Genomic DNA, 23,895 nt, shown 5'->3' with positions numbered 1-23,895 from the left:
TGAATTTTTTTTTTTACATCTACTGTACCATTCAAATGCTTTATCATCTTACATGATTTCTTCAAAATCTCTTAACAAGGGTACATATAGAAAAGAATTTTTTTTTTTTATAAATAGAAACAAAGGGATTTTTTCAGCTTTTATTATAAGATGACATAAAAAGTTTACTCAACAGAAGTAATTTCATTACTATTTGGGGGAGGGAATCACCAACTTTTTGTGCAAACAATGCTAGCCTTCTTTTAAGCATTTAAGAGCATAACTGCTTAAGAAATGACATAAGCAATAACTCTACACCTACATCTCCCCTAAAATAATCTATTTTTTTTTCTTTTTACATATGTGCACAGCTTTATTAGCAAATTAAAGCCCGAGAAAAATGCTCGAAATCCACTATCCAGAGGCATAATCAGAGTTTACTGTAACTCAGCATTTGGAGAGCTTACCAATTAAGGAGTCTGTAATGAAAGCTGCAGTTTCCCTCTTTCCTATTTTTTTTTTTAACACAAAAATCAATGACTAAGAACTTAATACTGGATGACAAATCACATCCACACTATTAGTTAAATAGCCTCACAGTTAAACACATCTCAAAGACCAATCAAATCAGTATTTACATTTTATAAATTTCTGAAGACACCATTAGAAAGCTTATATATCCCTTCATTAAACAAAATAGGGAACTGCATCTGATGGTGGTGGAATGAAATAAAAAAATTAAAAATACCTGTATTTACAGCAGCATTGATCCTTTATAAATAAAGAATATGAAAATGCATTTATCTTTAAGGATAATAAAAAATTGAGGTGATGTTACTCAACCACAGTGCTTGGAGTTGGACCAAAAACTCTATTGGTGCTTGTTAATGTGCCAGTAGTGAAACCACTTTCTGTTGGAGAAAATCCAACTGCAAATATGTGCATAAGACACATATAACACAGGGCAAAATTGCTCAAAACGATTCAAGTCAGCTTATCTGTATTGGATATTCTAATCGTGAAATACATTACGAAGACATCCTTGTGAAGAAAAAAAAAGTTATAGCATTTTCTGGTTCATTTTTATAAGAACATTTCCTCCCTCAAAAGTGGCATCTTAAAAACCTCGAACTCCTTCTTCCCTTGGTTTACAATCCTAATGAAGAGATATGGACAGCTGAATTTTCCATGTGATTACCTAATTGGGAAAGAAAAACAAGAAACAAAAAAACCCAGCAAAATGTTCAAGTTTAAAAAAATATACTGGGTGAGCAATGCACCAAAATTATCCACATAAAAACAAATGGATGGTCAGTAACCTTATAAGCCAACATGACATTTCACCATTGACAATGTGAAAAATTAACATGCTCCCAAACAGGCGTAAGATGAAGAAGTGCTATTTTTAAATTGTAAAATGAACTTACATCATGTAAAATATGTCATAATTTTTCATTCCCAATTGATAAATGATTTCAAAATCAAGGATCAAGGTTTGACTGCAAATAGTAATGTAACATAATTTCACAAAAATCTTCAATTTCTAAAAAAGGGAATCACATTCTAATTTTCCCTCCCCAAGAAAATGTCTCACAATTACAAAGTAGAAAAACAGCCAGTCACAACTGCAAAAAAACATTGTAATTTAAATATATGAAATAATTTCTCGATTATCAAGTCAATATATTTCGTAAGACAATTGTTGAAGTTAAAAATACTTTCTTTGAAGTATTGCTTTTCATGCTCAAACTTGAGAATGTTTTAATGACATCAATAAAACTGATATACACGTAATGCTGCATAATGAAGTGAAATAGAACCCTGATAAAAATATCCTTGTTGAAATCATTTACTTCATCTGACAGTGCCTGTTTGGAACTTATGACTAAAAACAAAAACAAGACTCTTTCCTAGAGGCTGAATTCCCTAGAATGAAATTTCAGTGTTTGTCCATAACATGGGGTTAGGCCTTTTCAGAGTTTTTGTTTTTTGCTCTGTTTTGAAACCCCTGAGACACCATCTGTTTCCAAAGCTTTCTCTTTTGAGTTAATTTCACTAAAGCCATTTGCTGTCCCATTTTGTTCTTCAGTGATTTCTTCATTTGCAGGGGAAGCAGATTCTCCTTTTTCTAATTTTTGTTGCATTTCACGGAGCTTGGTAACAGCTTTATCTATTGACATTATGCTAATAAGGTTAAAGTCATGCATGCTGACTAGATGAAGCATGAAGTTTCGACATAAATTCTTCTTAATTATTTTCTGTCCATAGTTTTCTACAAACAGCATACAGGCATGATTCATTTGATTGTCAGCAATAAACCTATTTAATAAAAACAACACAAAACATCAATAGCAATATAAAGCATTTCTGTCAAATGCCACAGTGATAACCATTATAGAACATTAAGACTATATCCAAATCCAGTTAAGTGATGACTTAACAAGTAGTAAAACTATAGTGAATCTGAGATTCAATCACCTGAATGAGCTTACAGTCTTAGAAATTTAAACATTTAATTTAACCAGAACTTAAATAGATGTCATTTCTGTTTTTCCTAACGAAATTAGGAACTCAGCAGTTAAAAGTATAAAACATTTTCTCTTGCCAGCACCACTTTTATTAACTATATAATACTATTCTCTCAGTTTCCTATATCAGAAGCAGTGTTTCCTCTACATTCAGTTCATGGTAAACCTCTGAAAAGATGAAGATGTCACAACAAATGTGGTACAGTGTGATTGTTTTGGTGGAAAGCAAGGAATAAAATTTGAGAGAAGCAAATTAAAATTGGAGAAGGCTGCTCAGTTACCCACTGAAACTTGAGACTCTAACAGAGCCTGTAAAAGCCTGCCTGCAGATCTGATAAAATCCAAATAGTTTACCAAATACCTGCCAGTCTGTAATGCCAGTGTATCATGAACCCAGTAGTTGTTATGCTAACAGATTTCGATCAGGAATTAAAACAGAACTCAATTAAGTAATCTGACTAGAATTCTATCTTGAAACTGGCATATCAGGACAAAAGGAAAAACAGATTTCAGGCAAGCCTCCATATACATACTTTACTCATAACTAAGTTTTAGTGACTAGACCAGGGATCAGGCAAATATTTTCTGTAAAAGGCTAGATAGTAAATATTTTAGGCTTTGCAAGCCATATATGATCTCTGTTGTCTTCCTCTTTTTAATTTTTTACAACCCACTAAAAATGTGAAGACTACTCTTAGCTCAAAGCAGTTTACAAAAAAAAAGGCTATAGGCCATGCACCCAGACATCTGGACTAGAAGTTATGTACCAACTCCTCTTCACTCCCCAAGAGTAAGGAAACAAAAGTGCCCTCTCCCACTTATTTCATTTAACTATAAATGAAAAAACCTTACATTGCTTGTGCTATACAAGAAAGCCTTATATGAGGATCTAATACTAATGAAGGTAGAGAAGAAAAATATATGTACTGACAGGTAAATAGTTCACATAGGGAAGGAAGCAGATCTGCAGGAAAAACAATGCTTCAGCCACAAAGGCACAAGAAATAAGGATCGTTCTACCTTGAGCTTTATGAAATGGTAATAAGAAATCAGAAAAGCTGCTTATATTTTACTCTGAATAATTAAGCAATTTTTAAAAATTGTGGCAATAAGTGTGATAAATAGTTTCCAGGAATTCCAGGTGTGTAGCACATGGCATATTATTTATGTATCCCCTAGCAATAAAAGGAATAAACATTGGATTATTTTTTTTTTTAAAAAAGGACATTAAATAAAAACCTGCTGTTAGATGGAGCTAGCACCTTCCTTAAACATTCTTTGAGGATAACCATTTTTTCTTTATAATACTTGAATTAGGATATTTAGGACAAATTATATCTAAACAGAATTTTAAGTAAGATTCTAACAGATTTATAGACTGTGAAGCAACAAAAAGAACGTAAAGGAAGTGGAATATCTGAATTAAAAATACCCTACCCATGCTTCATGACATGGAGATTCCAGAGTTTCATCACTTCTTTCTCTCCTTCATTAACATCAGAAAATTCCTCAATTTGCTTTAAAAAGAAAAAAGAGAAAAAGAAAAAATATCTGTTAGATACAGAATAAGTATAATTGGTATTTCTAAGAAAAAATTGTGAGAATGTCAAAAATGGAAGTTTTTGCAACTAAAAATACCACAACTTATATAGCAAAGTGGCAATGTTTCTTAAAATCATCTATTTAGGTAGTAACTTTAAAAGGGAAATTCTATGTTATGACAATAGTTACCTTTAAATAAAACGAAAAAACACAATACAGAATCACAAGAAGAAAATCTGTATTTCCTTTAGTTGGTTACTGTCAAAATGACACAATTATAAAAATTGTAGATTCCTGAATTCCTTAATTTAGAAAAAGCTCCTTTACACTAAATCAAAATGTAATTCATATTAAACAATTACTAGTTTTCAAACAAAAATCATTTAATCATAAAATTCTAAAGTCATTGTCAACGATAATGATGATGATAACAGCAACAATAATAATAATTACAGTAATAGTTTTTTCTCTTAGCCATTCAGGATCTTTTTCATCTTCACTATCTACTTCCATTTCTTGTGGACGGAGAGGTAAACAAGTATCACTATGGAAATACAGGCGATTGTGTCCACTACTGTATGTTCGTTGCTGTTCCACTTCTCCATCTTCAGATTCAAGAAATTCAGACATGCTTGCTTTTGTTCGTTTTGGCCTAATGAAAAGCAATGTTGATGTAATGTTAAGTAACACAGAGAAGGCTCACACCCCCCCAAATAGAGTACATTCCATTCCCACAGGTTTCTACCTAGGTATGCACACACAAACTTCCACTGAGAGACACTTGAATCCCCCTATAACCACTAGAGCAGTAGCAACATTAACAACACAGGAAAAAGCTGTAAGGAGCAAGTGAGAAAACCTCTGTAGAAACAGGAGCCGAGGGAGGGTTACACAGCAGTATACCACCCCAGAGACTTAGCTAATACTGAAATAAGGATTCCCACCTAAATGTAGCTTTGTCTGGCTTCCCTTTATTCCTCCAACATCATCAATAGAAGTCAGAATAAATTTTTGTTGTATGACTTTTTTACCTACCTGCACACAAGAATGTGTGTGATAGGTGTTCTCTTTACTGGTCCATTGCGACTAAAAGCAAATCCAGGTTGGCGATGAATATCCTGAGGATTTCCTGCATAGGAGCCATCATAACACTCGTTGATAGAAACATCTATCCTAGCACCTTTTGGATGATACTGTAACAAAAATGGCAAGGTGTTTAGGAAAAGAAAATATTAATTATCCTAACTTAAATACCTATCCTTCCAACTTAATTAACTAAAAAGTACTTGTGGGTTCTTAATGTTTCAAAAACTAAAATACGCTAGGCATACCAGCATGGTGAACAGGAAGTCAGAAGACCTGGAGTCAAAAAGATCTGTGTTATAATCCTGGCTGTGCCATTTACTGGCTTGGTAACTTCGTACAAATGATTTCTTGACTGAGCAAGGATAAGGAAATTACCACTTAATTCAGAGCTGGTGTGAGGATTATGTGAGTCATTATAGGTGTACTGTGCAAATATACATAAACTCTGAATCGTTCATTCACTGTTAATTCATGCATAAGCAATCCATCAGTGTAGAGATTTTGGTATTTTGCACAAAGTACAATTTCTGAAAGTCAAATTGTATTATAATGTATAATATATTATGAGTAAGAAAAGATGAAAGTCACTCACCACATAGTTGAAGATAAACCTGCTATGGCAGAGTTTAAGATGTTTGAGCAAGCTGTAGAGTTTGCGGCAGTTCAGAGTGCACCAAGGGCAATGCAGGTCATCTCTTGCTTCAGTTTGCTGTCTTGTATTGTTGTTATAAAGGAACTTTAAAAATAACAGAAGACAAAAAGAAGAACAGCAAATCTCCACTTACATATCTCAAGTTATTTTGTTTCAATATTACCTTTAAAAATAGTTAAAACAATTTAAAAGGAAAATCAAGTCAGAGGCATTCTTTTTATTTAAATATGCCAAAATATTTCAGATATAACATGCAAAACAAAGGCATCTCGTGATTACTTAAAAAAGAAGGGTCAGCTATGTTTACCTGGTAAAATATTCTTAATTTTTGTCGGTTTTCATTTGAAGTATCTTTTTCTTTTCTTGTTTGCAGCTCTGTAGTCAACGATTCTTTAACAGCTGAAAACATACACTTTTATATTTAATGAAAATAGTTGCTTCTTAAAAGTGAAGTAATACATCTTGTGAAAATAATTAAACAATAAAGGTTTCACAAAATTCTTCTTGTGGTATTTAATACAATGTTTGTTCTCACCCTCAACTGATGTTCAGGGGAACAATCCCCTTAATCAGCAACCCTAGTCAGATAGTAAGGTCTTTATTGGCAGGAGCCATTTTTTTTTTCCTTTAAAAACCACCTATAATGTCCTAAGACATTCTAAAAGTAACCCCAAGTAATTATTATATGTAGTCACTGTAATGCTTTCAGCACTTTGAGGTCAGAGTATGGTTTTGATTGGACTTTGTATTCCCAGTGCACAGCAGTGAGCAGATATCCACTAAGTGTTGGTTTAACAGAAATTAAAGTGATTGCACTAAGATCATTCCAAATCCAAAAGACAATCATTTGTTAATAATTCCAGTGTATTACTTTACTGACTTAAAAATAAAGATTTTTATTTCCTCTGACATAAGTAATCATTTCATATGTACAATTTTGTATAAAACTCTTCTTCTCAGTTTCTTTGAAACTCTTTTATCTACTTGGCCACAGAATTCTTTGAGAAGTGCCCAGACCACAATTTACTTGGGAAATCTTTCCTCTGACATGGGTCATTTCTTTTATCTCTTGAATCTGACTTACAGTGACCTGCACACAATTAATGGACATGAGTGGTATATATCAAAGACAGCTGTCTTAAGCCTTCTGCCTTCTTAAACAGTCTTAGATAAAAACATACGGATGCTCTCAGGTCAAGGACAGTGTTCTTATCAGGCAGATAAACAAAATGAAAGAATACTGCAACCTGGGCCTTAGCAGAGCTAACTGCTACAATTTGTAAATGTTTTTCCTCTTAAAAATTTACTGCAAAATTTAACCTGGTAAAATTCAGGTTATGATGATCCTTTTCCAGCCCTAAAATTGTACAAACACTCTGAAATAATGAAGTCACTTCCATAACATAAACAAATTTTTATATGAATTTTTAAAAGCATACAGTTCCTAAGCCCTTTAAAGCTGCAATTCCAACATCTAAAAAGCTCTGAAAAACAATCATTTTCTCATGAGTTTATTTATTTAATGTATTTAATGGAGACAAATTTATTTAATTTATTTAATGGAGACAAATTTATTTAATGGAAAAACCCTAAACTGACATAAGGCTATCTATAAACCTCATTTGGAGGTGTTATAATAGTATACGGCATATATCCTATATACTATACCACACTTATAAAATTAAAGAAACCAAAAAAACCCCAAAATTCCCACAAAGGTTATGAATAAAGGACTAATAACAGGAGAACCCTAATTTACTCACAATATACCTAATAAGTCAAATAATATTTCCCAAAGATTACTGGAGCAAAACAAAAACTAATTAATCTAAAGCCTAAGTCCTAACTCTGCAAAGCATTATTTTGACAGCAAAGTTTTCATACCAATAGTTTGAGTAGGTTTAACTGAACCAGACTTGTTTTCTTGATGGAGACTCTCTGAATTTCTAGTGGCAAGAGGTTTGGCGATAGGAGCTGTAGATTTATCATTGGTCTCTCCTGTCCAACGAAGAGTGAACTGCAACGTAGGTCCCTGAGAAAATGTTTCAAATGGAGGCAGTCTCTTAAAAAGAAAAAACATGAAAACAGTGAAGATTCCAAATAATGAACTGAAAGAAATTGTAGGAGTAAAAAGAAAATATTTATTATGACATGTTAATGTGAATTTGACTTAAGAGATTTTTCCTTAAAAACCCCAAATGCCTACATGGATGGCCAGGCAAATAAAATAATGTACAGTGCAGTAGAGCCTGTAGTACTGGAGGGCTCAGATTGTCTACAAGAGTGACTACTTATTGGCAATTGCTGAATTGTTGCCCCATACAAACAATAGCCCAACACAGCCAGATTTTCAGATCTTTTTCCAAGTTTCCAAGAGAAATATTCCAATTTTTATTTGTTGGTAATTTAAAAATTAAAACAAAAAACTAAAAACTATGATACCCAAAGCCTGCTGGTCTGCAACCTCTCTTAGATGACCAATTACTTTTTTTGTGTAAACTGAATGATTATTAAAACAATTAGTAATTTTCCTTGACTTCTCTCAGCTTCACTGACTGCCCTTACTTCTCTTCTTCGGATTTTAGGACACTGAACTATCTTGGCTTTCCTCCTCCACCTCTAGTCACTTATAAAACCACTCTTCTCTTGGCCTCCTTAATTCCTAGCTAACATTTAGCCATATGCCTGAGTCTTCACCCATCCTCAAGGATTTACCCATTAGACAGATGATCCCAAATTGGTTCTCCATTCTTTATACTTGAGCTCTAAACACTGCCACTTGGATATCAAGGTCACCCTGAACTAAAATATGTTTTTAGACGTGAACGCATTATCTTTTCTTTCCTTCTCAGGCACAATTATTTTTGTTCCAAGCACTATCAGTCTACTAGTGACCCTAAACTAAAAATTTCAGAATTACACTTGACCCCTATTCTTGCTTCTGCTTTTCTTACATAATCATCAAGTATAGATCTTTACTATCTTATTAGTACAGTATCTTAGCTGCTCTCCCAGCTTCTAATTTTTACTTCCCAATCCATATCCAAATAATCTTCTGAAAGACTGCTTTCATGCTATTCCCTTTTACAGAAACCTTCAATGGGCTCCTATTTATTTTTACTGCCACACAAGTCTAATCTCCCTCTACATCTTTATTACAAATAATCCTCTTAAAACTATAATTTTAGATGGAATGAAGTGAAAGTGTAATCATATAAACCAATTTTGACACAGTGAGTCCATATCTAGGAATTTATCTTATAAAAATACCTGCAGTGCAAAAAGATACATGTATGGGTTGGCCAAAAAGTTCGTTTGGGTTTTCCATTAAGATCTTACAGAAAAACCTGAACGAACTTTTTGGTCAATCCAATACAAGTATACTCACTACAACATTTTTGAAAATGTAAAAAAAATTAAAATAATCAAATTATCCATTGAAGTGACACTGGTTTAGTAAATTATGGGACATTATTTAAAAGAATAACACAGAGCTGTTAAAAAGAAGCAAATCTATATGACCTGACTTAAAAGGATACCCATTTCATATTGCCTCAATTTCTTGGGAAAATCCAACAACTCATATAATAATCCTTATTTTCCCATGGATAAACGTAACAAACTTTAAAAAAGAAATTTAAAACAGAAAGATAATATACCTGCAGAAAATTCAACCACTGTAGATACGTATAAAGAAATAAAAATTATTTAAAATCCCATCACCTAGAGGTAACCACTATTATGATTAATTTTATAAAAGGTGGATGTATTATTATATAAAAATTAAATATCATGGGGATCTTCTTGTCAAAGTATTGTTCTTTCAATGGCTATCTTTTTAGAGTTAAGGTGTTTCCAATTTTTCACTATTTAAAATTTTCAGGCAAGACTTGTAATCTACATCTTTTCAGTTAAACAGTTACTACCTTGTGACAAAACTGTAGAATGAAAATTAACTGTTACATAAAACTTAATAATTATATACACAATTAAAATTATTATTCGTATCGCCAGTCTGCCCTCCAATAAGGTTATACCAACTTATTCTTACATTAAAGCATTATTTGAGAGCATGTGTCCTCACGTCTCCAACTAGAAACTGTCAACCCTTTTTAACTGTTGTCAAACTAGTAGTCAAAAGTAGTATCTCTGATTTTGTTTGCATCTTTGAATACTAGTAAGGCTGAATATCTTTTTAAAAGGCTTACTGGTCATCTATATTTGTTGCTTTAAGAACTGTCAGACTGTTCTTTACCCTTTTTTTCTAATTAGATTGCTTATGTTTTTATTAACTGCATATTCATATTAGCCTTTTGTTATGTTACAAATATTAGCCCCAGTCCATCATTTGCTTTTAACTTTAGATTTGTGCAGTATATGATTCACTTTAGCCATTTTTATTTTATGCTTTCTAGCTTTTGTAGCATACCTAGAAGGGCTTTTCCTCATAGCAAGATTAATATTCACCTATATTTTTTTCTGAAGTTATATAGTGTTAATTTTCACATTTACATTTATGAGCCTTCTGGAATTTATTAGGTCTAAGTTTATTTCCAGAAGGCTAGAGACCAATTCTGTCACATGGATAATGAACAGTTTATCCTTCCCACACAGATCTAACACCAATTTTATCATAGATTAAATTCAAAATATACAGGAAACTATTTCAAGACTACGCTTCAGTGATGTGCTTATCTATTGCTAAGATTTTACCATAAATTTAAGTTCTTTTAACTTTATACTATGTTCTATTATCTGGTAAGTAAAGGTTCTCAGAAAACTTTTCCATAATTTTCCTTAGTATTATTACATATTGTTCTAGGTTAACTTGAGACTAATTTTTTAAGGCTTAAAAAAAAATCAGGATTTTGCTTGTGCTGGTACACTGATCTAATATATTTAGAAATAAATGACATTAGTATTCTGCTGAGTCTGCCTATCCAAGAAATGTATGTATGCCTATTTATTTTTTTAAGTCTCTTAGAATTCTGAGTTATTTTAAGCCTGCTTCATCTAAGATTTGAAGATTTCTTGATAAATTTATTAGTCATATGTTACCTGCTGTTACTATGAATGGAATTTAAAATATCAGTTAACATTTATTGAGCACTTATTTTATGCCAGGCACGGTGCTAAGCATCTTTAATCATTTCATTTAACCCATCAATTCTGTGCCTCTTTTCACAAATGAGAAAACCGAGACACACAGGGGATTAAGTAATTTGCCAGACGCCACATAGCTAGGAGTGGAGATTTGAAGCTGGCAGTCTGGTTCCAAGGATGATGCCTTCCATTAAATACTCTGACTAGATAATTCTGACTTGTGTTTTTCAAAGTATAAAAAAAAGGACTCTTCCTTCCAACATGAATTCCTTCCAGTGTGAATTTGCATTTGGGGAAGAAAACATCAATCAAAAATGGGAGTTCATAACTATAACGTGCTCAGTCTTCTAAGTAGTCCATACCTTCCCATCAAGAATAGTCTCCCATGTTGCTCTTTTCTTGCTTATTGGACATTCTTCCATTTCCTGCATGGCTACTTCATATTCCCCATCTAAAAGCTGTAAGCGCCTGTTAGACAAACACATACACTTTAAAGTAACCTGAGTATTATTGTAAGTACACAAATTCTACATCTTTAGATTTATACTAAAAAGCATTTATTAAATTTATAAACTAGCTTACATACCCAACAAGACTTAAAAATATACCTACACTCCATTCCTGACAAAAGAAATTTTAATGATTTGTACTGATAATTATTACTAGAGAATTATTTCATTACTGTAGCTACTCAGATGTAACTTTAAACACTTAAAAGTATAATATGCCTAAGGTCTTAAAACTTGCTAAGTTTTAAACGTTAAGTATAAAGCATGTGTGCAGGCTTTATACTTTTAAAAACAAGGTAACAACGGTGTTACAATACTTGCCTTAGGGAACCGCTAAGAATTATGTCTCTGTTATCTTTAACTACTGTAAGTACTTGAACTAGAATTCTTGACTTTTATACTTGAACAGTAAACTAATTAACTGTAAGATCCTGGGGGGCACCTGGCACATATAGGTGCTCAATAAACATTTCATAGGTGAATGAATAAATGGAATACTGGTTGAATCAAAGAATCGATTAAATTCTACCCATACTCACAGTATAGTTTTAATGTGTGTGTACATATCTGTGTGTGTATACATAGTTTATGTTATTTTTTCCATACAATTAAACACTACTAACCTAAATACCATTCTTCAACCATACTCAATAATTAATTGTATATCAAGAATCTGGCATCTATTCATCAGTCTTAGAGAAATTCTGTTAGGTGGTATTAGCTGACATTTATTGAGTGCTTACTATGTGCCAGGCACTATTTTAGACTTTACAGAGTTCATTTAATCTTCCCAACACCTCTATGAAGTAGATGCTATTACTCCATTGTGCAGAAGAAACTGAGGCATAGAGAGGGTTAAATAACTTGCCTTAAGATGACACAGTGAGTAGCCAGAGCTAGCAACAGAATCTAGGTAATCTGTCTCCAAAGTCTGACTCTTAACACCGAATGATTTTGAGCCTTAAGAATTTTTGTCTTTATGCTGTGCTACTGAATTTATTCTACTTCATAATATATCAACAAGGCTGTTCAACTTAATATTTTTAGAATATTAATTCTAAAAATAATTTTATTTTATTTACTAATTTGAATAGGTAATACATTAGTATATACTTCTAAAATGGAAAGGACTTTCCTCCTCCTGCATGTTTACATGACTACATAATATTCTATTTTATGGCTGAACACGTGATAGCTACAATCCAATGTACTCTCCTACCTGTAGTGTATGAAGAGGCCCTTTTCCCCCACAGCCTCATCAACAGTGCTTTATCAAGTTTTTTGATATCTGTCAAACTGGTAAGTGAAAAAATGACATCTCAGTGTACTTCTACATTCAGATGTTTACCTTTTAGTTGTTTAAAAACCATATATATTTTCTTTTCTTGTAAACATTTTCATGATATCCCTTCCTCATTCTTCTATTGGCCTGTGGTTTTCTTTTTACTTAGTATAATCTTTTTATATTAAAGGAATGAGGCATCTATCTATATACATTATGAGTTGAAATTAATTTTCTCCTGACTTGTCATCTTTATTTTGACTTGGCTTATGATGGCGTTTTTGTTTTCAGAAGAAGTTTTCTTATTTCACTCCATATTTCATACTCTTTCAATATGGCTTTTGAATTTTGGTCATTCTTTAAGGAGACTTTAGCTTCTCAGAGATTATAAAAAGAATTTTTATAACATCTAACTCCTCAGATCTTGGTTGGCAAATACTTCTCCTCTACTGAAAGGAACTACGACCCTTTGAAGAAATAGCCAATTCCAGAGCAGAGGTAGGAAAAGGAGAATGTAAAGCCTGGACTATCTAGAATATTCCACAAAACAAGGAAATAAATAAATAAAAACAAGTCAAACGGACTTAGGAGCCTGCTTGGAAGGGCTCCTCCTGACAAAATTTGGGACAATTTGAGCATTAAAATAGCAACATCAATAGATTAAAACAGACTGAATAAAACTGGAATTTGTTAATCCATACTGATTTAAAAAAAAAGGTTGAGAGAAGGAACGCTCTTCTTCACAGAAAAATGCCAACAAACCAAACATGGAAGAATTGATAGAAAGTTACCATGTGGCCACAGCCACAGAATAATTTACTCAAGTAAGAATCATCAATGGATGCTAAACTATTGGGTTAAAAGAAAAAGACTTGGGAGCAAAAGGACATTTATCCAGTTTCATGTATTAATTATTACAGAGGTTGCATATTAATTAAAGTGAAAAGGGACCATTAAAATGGAGAAATATGGTAAATACCACTTTAGCCAAGTGATCAAACCTAATATCAGCTGTGTCTGTGACGTGCACAAAGAACACATCACCAGTTAGTGTTCCTGCCCAAAATGTTTAACCCGAATCTAAACATAAAGAAACAATCACAAAAGTCCAAATTGAAAGACATTCTGCAAAACTACAGGCCTGTATTTAAAGTGTTGTTATAAAAGGCAAAAAAAAAAAAAAAAAAAAGGCTGGAAAACTGTTCCAAATTGAAGGAGACTGAATAGATATGGCAACTGACAGATCGCAATCCTTGACTGGGGTGAGTGGGGAACAGAAAAGGACATTATCGAGGAAACTGGGGAGAGAGTATTCTATTTTTTGTATCATGTTAAATTTCCTGAATATGATAGGCATACTGTGGTTATGGAGGGAAATGTCCTTGCTTGCTCTTATGAGATATACGCTGAATGAAGTGTTTATGAATAAGGAATGAAATCCAGTGTCATGATCTAACCCTCAAATGGTTTGTCACAAAAATACACTCACAAATAAAGCAAATGTGGTAAAATGTTAACAACTGATGAATCTAGGTGAAGGGTACATGGGTATTAATTACTACCTGTATTGTTCTTTCAACTTTTTTATAGGTTTGGAAATTTTCAAAAGTTGGGAGAAAATTCTCCCATGATTTCCTCTTGGTACTTTTTAAAAAAAGCAGTTTTTTTGTTTTAACGTACAAGGAATATGTTAATATAAGGTAGAAAGAATTCTTAAAAGAATATAATGTACCCCTCCCCTCATGCTGCCTAAAATATATAGAACATTTACCAACACTGATGAAGCCCAGTGTGCAACAACAGCCTAACTGCTTCTCCCACAGACACAACCCCTATCTCCTAGCATATATGTTTCTGTTGTTCTCCATTTAAATTTTTGATCCACATTCAAATTTCTGACTTTAAAAAAAACACTATATTGGTTTCTGCCGGTAACATTAAGCGACATTAAGTGATATATTCTAAGACAATATGGTAGCAAAATCCATGGCATTATTCCTAATCACCTTTGCTTTCCCATTAAAAGCCCTATAACCTTTCTTTACCCTAGCAGCTAATAAGTGGATTACATTAAAGCAACAATTTACTTTTTAAAGAGCAGGAGAAACACTAATTGCTTTTCTTGGCTCTTTCTCCTATACCTAACAGTGAACTGTGTTAACTACCAGTGAGCAGCCTAGGACAAGAAATCATGACGTATTATAGGTTTCATCCTCCAACCCTATCAAAAAAGAATGCTGTATTTGCTTCCCAGAGGTTCTTTTACTGGCACTAAGGTGCTTCATTCCCAAACGAAAACTGCAGAGATGATTATAAATCCAAGTGTTCCTTGCTACCTTGTGCCAAATGCACACAGAGCCACACAATGATGATTACACACTTTTCTTCCTTAATTCTAGTAAATACATAATCTCAAGATTTGCACGGGGCCCACTTCATTCAGGTCTCTGCTCAAATATGACCTTTTCTCAGAGGCTTTCTCTACAAAAACCACCATTTATTCTCTTTATTCTTCTTCACAGTATTCCCACTAAGTGACATCAGTTGATACAATTTTGGGGGGTGGTGTCTGTTTCCTCCACTAGAAGTTAAGCTCCATGAGGGCAGGGGTTTTGTTGCCTTCTCACCGCCTAAAACAATGTCTGACAAAGAGGAGACACTCAGAAAATACTAGCTGAATAAACAATCTTAACTGAGCCGTTCAAATAGTTCCTCATATGTGTTTATTGCTTTCTACGTGATAAAGAGAAAAGTTCAGTATTTGCAAATTTCTTTTTTCATCCATAAGAATAAAGAGAAACAAAGGCAAAGAAACAGTATCACCACTATATTCTGCTTCAAAATAAAAACATTTCTAAAACATGGGAGCCTTGCTTGTCCATCAACATTACCTGTTTTTATCAAATACTGTCATTTGTGCAACAAATGTTTTTTCCCCATCTTCACGATTTCGTTTTCTTCTAGCTGGAAGTTCTTCATTGACATCTGAATTTGACAAACATTTCTCATGAATCAAATATTCAAGCAAAAACATACTTATGATATATAGTCCCTTCACATAACATACTACATTTATCCCAAATGAGGTACAAATAAACTTAAGTTACAATATAATAATATCCAAACACTCTTCAACTTTATGTCTCAACCTTATGTGTATGTCCTTACTTTTTGATATTCATTGACATTATTAATCCCACAATTTTGCAAATATTATTTTCTGTTCAGAATGATCTTTATTGCTAGGCAAGGAGAAAAAAAACCTCCTCATTCATGGTTACTTTCCAGGAACTTCAAAACTCAATGATTATTTCTTCCTAGGTGCTTCTCCCCTGAACTTCACAAATACCTCTATTATACCACATATCATTTAGCTGCAATTATATTTTATGTTTATCTCCATACTCTAGGTTATGAGCCTTTGGAAGATGGAACTGGATTTCTTAATCATCTTTGTGTCCCCAGCATCTATATGTTGTTTGAATGATCACCTCAAAGGTGGATTCAGAACTGCTGGGAGGATACAAGGATAGATGTATGGTAAGTATAATAAAATGTTAACTGTAGACTCTAAGTGGTGGGTAGATAGGTGTTCACTACCAAATTCTTTTGTCTGTTCTGTATGTATGAAATTTTTCACAATAAAATGTTGAGGCGGGAGTGAATTCATTGTTTGCTGAGAGACTAATTTAAATACCAGTCTTTTCCATCCAGTGTTTATATATATATATATATATATTTTTTTTTTTTTTTTGCTGCATGAAATGTTTCATCATACAACAATGAGAATTTTACAGGTTAAATACCTAGTACAACACAATAGCCAAAAGTCTAAGAGCAAGGCCAATCTACCATAAAATTAATTATCTCATTAGACTATAAGAGATTTGCAAATAAAGGCCATGCTACTAGAACACATGCATTTATTTCTAGTTCTGCACCATTTTTCCCGCTAAATAATTATGAAAATAACTAAAAAAAGAAATATTCTGTACACAATTATGAATACTACGAAGATGTATTAGTTCAATCATTTTCACTGATCACCTTAATAATCTCCAACAACAAAATCTAGTAAAATTATTAAAATAAAAATTACCAATATTTTCATTGGTTTCTCCATTAATCATTCCATTAAACTCTCTTCTTCCTGGACGAGTCACTCTAAATAGCAATGAGTAAGACTTCACCATATGGCTGTTACTAGGTTCAAATTCATTACTGGAAACTGCAAGGGACGGGAAATTTCCAGGTTTTGTTTGATTGAGGTCAGGATTCAAAGGCACCTGCTTTTTACCTGTAGGAACTTGCCTTATTGGACAACTTACATCCTGCAAAGGCAAAGATCATTATATTTATTTATGCATATGCAATTGTAAGAATTACAATAAAACCTCTAATCACAGCTATAGGAAATATGGTATAGGCCATGATTTCCAAATGCCATGCTAAAATTCTAACCATATGTCTGAAAATTGTGATGAAGCAAAAAGAAAATTTGGATCAACTATCTTTCAAATATTAGCACAATTGAGGATATCCTCAATATAATGAAAATAATGATATAATAGTATATCTAATATTTAGCTGATGGTCATCTGAAAGTTTTAAGTTAGAAATATAGAACTAAAACCATGCTTAAAATATTACAACTCATGTAAATTAATCTTTTCCCCTTAAACATTCTATTTTAACAAAATGACTCATAGGACTGTTAGAAATGAAAAAAGATTATTACAATAACCCCATTATCAACAACACTGAGAAATAGTAAATCCATATATTTAAATATATTGTTTATAAGAAGTAACATTAATTATCTTATGAGTAATATTCTGTAATTCTATAACTAGAGTTATGCTGAAAGAGCAAAGCTGAAAAATTGCAAGATGCAGAAGACCTTTTTAACAAGAAAATATAGTACATTATTTTAGGTAGCTTCTTTTTGAAAACAAACAGAATACATGCTATGGTCTTAAAATTCTGCTCTACAAGAATATAAAATGAGAAAAATAAAAGTCTCCTCCATCCCCCAGGTCTTATACTCCAGAGAAGACTAATATTAGCAATTGGTTGTATATATCCTTTGAAGAAAACATTTACGCCTATTATTTTTTTTTTAACACAAAAAGGACCATACTATAGTTACAGGCACATTTTTTTGCCTAAATAATAATATTATCTTGAATTTTCACATCAATACTTGTTGTGTATGGGGGTTGGGTGGGAGCGTGGAGTATTACTAACTAACTTTATAGAGTTTTTAATGCTTACACTGCTGTCTCCCATCACCTTGGTCTATTCCATACCAACGCTCTAGCACAGTTTTCACCATATCACCTTACTGTGATTGATTTTGGAAAAGCATGAGCAATCAGAACCTCTATACAGGTCATTCCATTTTTTTTTTTTTTTTTTGGTCTCACCACATGGCTTGTGGGATTTTACTTCCCGGACCAGGGATCGAGCCCAGGCCCCCTGCAGTGGGAGCATGAAATCCTAACCACTGGACCGCCAGGGAATTCCCGCCCATTCTTAAAATACCCAAGGACTTAAGGCTACTAAAAGTATATCTGTTGGCTTTGGTGGGTTGCCCAGGAAATTTAACCACCATAATACTTGTTTCCATGGTGAAATGATTTCATCTTATAAATAAAAATTTGAAGCAATATATTTATAAGTTAATGGCTGATAATGCTAGAAACAGAAATTTCTTTGCCTGAGAGTAGTGTTACAAGATAATCCTTTTGGGAAAAACTCTCTCTTAGCCCTTATTTAAAACATTAATGTGTACAAATAGCTAAAACAAATAAGCTAAGAGACTGGAGTGGCAGGAAGCAACTGAATTTATGTCCTAAGATGCTAAAAGATAGCTTCTTCCCTTCACTGTCATACTCCTGTAACAGAAAGTTTTATGCAGATACCTACAGGCAGATTAGAAAAAACATGAAGATATGGGAGGTTGGCAAAAGAGGTTATCAGATTTACAATTCAGCCATCAACATATTTAAAAGCTTTTAAGGTTTATATGCATAAACAATATATATGCATAAACATATTCAATGAAAAAAACTATTCCATTTCATCTACCAGTATCATCCTATACCTTACCTTTCTTTTTTTGTGGCAGACTTTCACAAGCAGGACTTCCAGGGTAACAGAATTTTGTTCATTTTCTGAATTTTGTGATGGCTTATCTAAATAGAAAATCAATACTTTAAAATCTATTTTACACCTGATCTTAGCCAAAAGGCCGAGAAGTGATTAAAATCTATTTTAAAAAAATAGTATTCATTTTCCTAAGAGGTCTGAGAATTTACAAAAAAGACTTCCTATAATGAAGTCTTCTCAGAAGTTTACTCGTTCCTTTTTCCCAAAATCAGTTTCAACCTTGACAAATGCAGTTAAGGCTTCTTAGTAGAAAGCACAAATGAAATAGTTCAGGAGAGGTTAACACACAAAATAAACATTAAAATTTTTTTTTCCTTCTTCTAAAATCTATTAGAAACATTATTTAGTTTAAGATACATTTAAATTGAACTGGTTACTATTTTACATATTTCATTTCATTTTGAATGCTCAGATATTTAAACTAAAAGGCTCTTTTTGTTGTTGTTGTTTTGTTCTTTTTGTTTTTGCGGTACGCGGGCCTCTCACTGTTGTGGCCTCTCCTGTTGCGGAGCACAGGCTCTGGACGTGCAGGCTCAGCGGCCATGGCTCACGGGCCCAGCCGCTCCGCGGCATGTGGGATCTTCCCGGACCGGGGCACGAACCCGTGTCCCCTGCATCGGGAGGCGGAGTCTCTACCACTGTGCCACCAGGGAAGCCCACTAAAAGGCTCTTTGATTTGATCAAAACTTATAACCAAAGGGATTTTAAAAAGTTTTCAAAAAATATTAAACATAAAACTTACATGCCTAAATAGGATAGCAAAAATCAAGATATTATTTACTACCTAGGGAAATCTCTTGGTTTATAATGTTTAGGAAATTTAATTTTAAAGTAATAGTCTACATTCTCTATATCAATGAACTAACAAAGGCTTCTGCAAATTAAGGTTCCAGAATACTTCCCTACAGCTTGTCTTTAATCCCAAAGGCATTAATAGTCCAAAAAACTTAAATATTTAATCATTCATTCATCAAGTTCCTAATATATCGAACTACTATGTACTTCTATATAGTTCTCTATATATTATAGATAAATCCATAAACATATACAGAAATAAAATAATTTTTGTTCTGAGATTTTGGACAATACTTCTTTCTACTTGAAAACATTCTTCTTACTCAGGGTGTATACATACAATACATTTCAATCAGTCTCTTGAAAGTTGCATCCAGAATAAAAATAATTTAATATACCATAAAATAACCAAATATCTAAAATGCAGTAACAAAAATACTCTCTGAACAATACTCACCATGAAAACAGTACCCTAATAATCTTTGTGTATTCATTCTAAGCAGTCTCAAGTAGTAACTGCTAAACAAAAGTCTTCATTTAAAAACAAAAGAAAAAATAATCATATTTTAGGGACTGTGATGTTGCTTTTCTATCCTGATTTCTTAAAAATATTATTTCTTAAAAAAAAAACTACAAATATACCTTGAATAGACAAGGGAGGCAATATATCTGCTTCTTTCCAACTTCCACTAATTTCAAAGTTATAATGGGAAATTATTTTCTGGAAATAGAAGTATCAACAGAGTTTACTTTCTCATTTACTTCAGTAATATCAAGAAAATAAAGTTCAAGTGAATTTGTGCAATTTTTGAACTTTTTTGTCATGTAGATGGGAAAAAAGTTTATCGTACCATGTTCCAGTTAATTTCAACTAATTAATTCAAGTAAATTTAATTACTATTAATCAAATAATATTAAATATTATTCGATTAATATCCATAATGATTTCAGTGATGAATAATTTATATGTTTTATAGAAGTCCGAGAACAAAGGGCTAACAAACCTATAAAATTCAAATTATAAGCTTCTAAAGTATTAAGAGTTCATGTACTTTTTAAGTATCACAGAAGACCAAGTATGATGAATGATTAGAAATATGAACTCTACAAGATGATTATAAATGATTTAGGAGGAAAAAAACATGAAAATGCTACTGAGGTTACTTCTATATAAAAAAATAGACCAGATATAAGGCAAAACTAGAAGTAACGTTACATTAACTGCTAACACAGATATGACCAGACTTCAAATTTCTTACATTAAAAACCTGGTTAGTTATCAAACTGTTCTAATATAACCATTCTGCTTATTATTGAACTTTGTTTTTTACTAAACAATACCAAGGATGACCAACCTGACCTGTTTCTTATAAAGGTTTTATTCCATTACATGATTATTAAAGGATACACACACAAATTTAACATGGACAAGCCTAGAGGCATTTTATCCATTCTGAAACCAACTGAAACTTTACCCAGTACGCTTTCACCTCTTTTAATGAAGTAACATTTAAGACTATATAATTTTCTTTATATAATATCTAACACATTGATATATCCCATTGGGCGCAGTGGTTGTTTCAGTTGTTTTATTATTGTATTAAAAAAATACTCAAGGGCTTCCCTGGTGGCGCAGTGGTTGGGAGTCCGCCTGCCGATGCAGGGGACGCGGGTTTGTGCCCCAGTCCGGGAGGATCCCACATGCCGCGGAGCAGCTGGGCCCGTGAGCCATGGCTGCTGAGCCTGCGCATCCGGAGCCTGTGCATCCGGAGCCTATGCTCCGCAACGGGAGAGGCCACAGCAGTGAGAGGCCCGTGTACCGCAAAAAAAAAAACAAAAAACAAACAAAAAAAACCTCAAAATGTTTATGCAGAAAAGGGTTCTACTCAGGAGACTCTTCACCTATTCCAGGTTCTAAGGCAATTAACTACAATTCTCATCATAAGTCTTTATAATTTAAAGTTCGAAAAATTTTGGAAATAAAAAATCTAAGAAATTTAATTTCATTACAAGTCCTTCCCATTATTTTCTACTTACGATCTTTGGAAAGATGATGGCTCTGAGTTGGGTAAGATAATGTTACACACCATTTTTTAAACGGCAATACTTAGAGCCCTAAAAGGTACGGTTGAGCGGTAAGAGCTGGAATTTCATCTATTTAGATATGAGCCAGATGAAGCTAACGTTTACCTTCTCAAGAGTGATCCCACACAGCACTGATTATTTTAATAATTTAAAAATCTACTTAAAACTTAGACAGCAAGACAGCAATAAGAAAACCAGGCGATGAACACAACCTTATGTATAAAGTCTACCTACAATTTTTAAAAACTTTTAAGGCAGAGTTTCTTATTTATTTATTTTTATTTAAGTGTAGTTGATTTACAATATTGTGCCAACCTCTGCTGTACAGCAAAGTGACTCAGTTACACACATATATATTGACACATTCTTTTTTTTTTTTTTCACATTCTTTTTTTAAAGCCAGAGTTTCTTAAAACTTGTTCCTCAGACAACGTACCTCCGAATTACCTTGGTGCTTTATTAAAATGCAGACTCCTAAGCTCCACCAAAACCCTGCTAGATCTGAGTCCCCGTAGGGTCCAGGTATACGTATTTCAAACAAACTGTCAAAATGTTTCTACACACACTAAAATTTAAGAACTACTACTTTTAAAGTTTAATGAGTTGCAAGTTACCTCCTCCATATCCCACCATTGACCAAATAAAGCAATAATTGAAACTGTTGGAGAAATCCACTAAAGAGAAATTAAATTATCAACATCACCATCTTTTCCATTAAATATAATTTTATGAATTTACACGCAATTTTATTTTTCAGTCACAAAGGTGTTTTGTTGTAAGAATGCCAATATGTTTAAGTACATACCATTTTTGTGGAAGAAACCAGTAAATGTAAGCTGCAGATGAGCTGACAAGCTAAACAGAACAAAAAATTTTTATCACTTTAATATTCTATAATAAAAATAACCTAAACTTTAAAATATAACACTGAAAGCAAAGCTACTTCAGCTAATTTATAAATATTTGGCTGTCTAATTCTTAACTCTGTTCAAGTCCATGACCCCATGCTCTCCCTGTTAAGTATGACATCCAAAACAGTGTGTTTATACACATTAAAAACACACGTACACACACACACACAAACAAAAACACCAAAGAAGCAAGGCAGAAAAAAACAGACCACCAAATAAGAGGCAAGATAATTTACTGTGCATTAGTGTTCTACCTATAAAATGGGGACAGGTTTTCCCTTCCCACCTGTCAAAATGGTAGCTGAATCCAGGCAAAAGTGTTTGAGTATTTTCAAGCTAGGAATTTCAACCTCCTAACAAATGATGCAGAACCATCACTTTCTACTTCAATTAGGGATGAAATATACAATCACAAATCTGCTACAGATTTGTAATTTACTGTTTCAACTTGTCATTTTCACTTTTAGTTTTAGAAGCAATGAAAAGGAAGCATAAACTATAATGATCCTTTTGTTTTGAAAAATATTTACTACCAATGGAAAAACTATTAAGTTGTGCTAGAATAAATAAAAACATCAACAGGCTTTTGTAGTACCTTTAAACTGGAAAAAGAGAAATCTATCTCGTGATCAGGAGCCATTCATAACTTTCCAGAACAGATGTTGGGAAAAGGGAAGCAGTACTTTTACTCAAGAAATTGACTAAAGAATCAAAGTAAATAGCAGTAAAAGGGCAATAGGGATCAATAAAGGGTATGTTTTTGTTTTTTTTAAAATGGTGGTGACAATCTACCCATTTATAATCAGAGGGGAAGAGTTATATAAAGACTTTGAGGCAAGAGAGCGTTAAGGAACAAGTAATGACTGGAAATAAGGACATATTATAAAGAGGTTAGCTTTGTAACTTTGCCCAGGACTCTTCTTCTTAGACAAACAGGAGGTAAGTGAGATATTTCAACAGAAGATGTGAGGATGCCTCTATTTTCTTAGTGAGGTAATCTATGCAAGTGTATGCTAAAAAAAACTACAGGGTGGAGGTCCTGAAGGGCATTTCTAAAACAGTACTAAGAAAAGTATGCTAGGATATCAGTAGAGAACAAAATGACTATGGTGGAGTAGAAGTGTAAGGGTCCAAGCAGAGTTAGAAAGCATAAACACAGAAAGGAAAAACTAAGAATAGCAACTATAACTTAAGTATCAAGAAAAATAAAACGGGATTCTTGAAAACAGGTAATTCATGTATATTACTTTCT

General features: G+C 33.0%; 1 protein-coding gene across 3 annotated transcripts in view; it reads right to left on the bottom strand.

Annotated features, from left to right (window-relative positions):
* Positions 1-23,895, bottom strand: part of SUZ12 (SUZ12 polycomb repressive complex 2 subunit) — a 39,297-nt gene continuing 15,402 nt past the window's right edge. For all 3 annotated transcript variants that reach the window (XM_029210671.1, XM_029210672.1, XM_029210673.1), the window contains 12 exons: positions 22,538-22,587; positions 18,793-18,878; positions 16,781-17,012; positions 15,573-15,666; positions 11,253-11,358; positions 7,672-7,849; positions 6,095-6,186; positions 5,728-5,871; positions 5,085-5,242; positions 4,503-4,701; positions 3,945-4,024; positions 1-2,298 (listed from right to left, as the gene is read on the bottom strand). In XM_029210671.1, coding sequence (XP_029066504.1) covers positions 1,953-2,298; positions 3,945-4,024; positions 4,503-4,701; positions 5,085-5,242; positions 5,728-5,871; positions 6,095-6,186; positions 7,672-7,849; positions 11,253-11,358; positions 15,573-15,666; positions 16,781-17,012; positions 18,793-18,878; positions 22,538-22,587 — 1,765 coding nt within the window. In that variant the 3' untranslated portion in view covers positions 1-1,952. The remainder of the gene's footprint in view (positions 2,299-3,944; positions 4,025-4,502; positions 4,702-5,084; positions 5,243-5,727; positions 5,872-6,094; positions 6,187-7,671; positions 7,850-11,252; positions 11,359-15,572; positions 15,667-16,780; positions 17,013-18,792; positions 18,879-22,537; positions 22,588-23,895) is intronic.

The sequence above is a fragment of the Monodon monoceros genome, unplaced genomic scaffold (assembly GCF_005190385.1).
Source record: "Monodon monoceros isolate NGI ecotype Baffin Bay Population unplaced genomic scaffold, NGI_Narwhal_1 Super_Scaffold_9, whole genome shotgun sequence".
NCBI classification, from domain to species: Eukaryota; Metazoa; Chordata; class Mammalia; order Artiodactyla; family Monodontidae; genus Monodon; species Monodon monoceros.
This window is presented reverse-complemented; position numbering and strand designations above follow the sequence as displayed.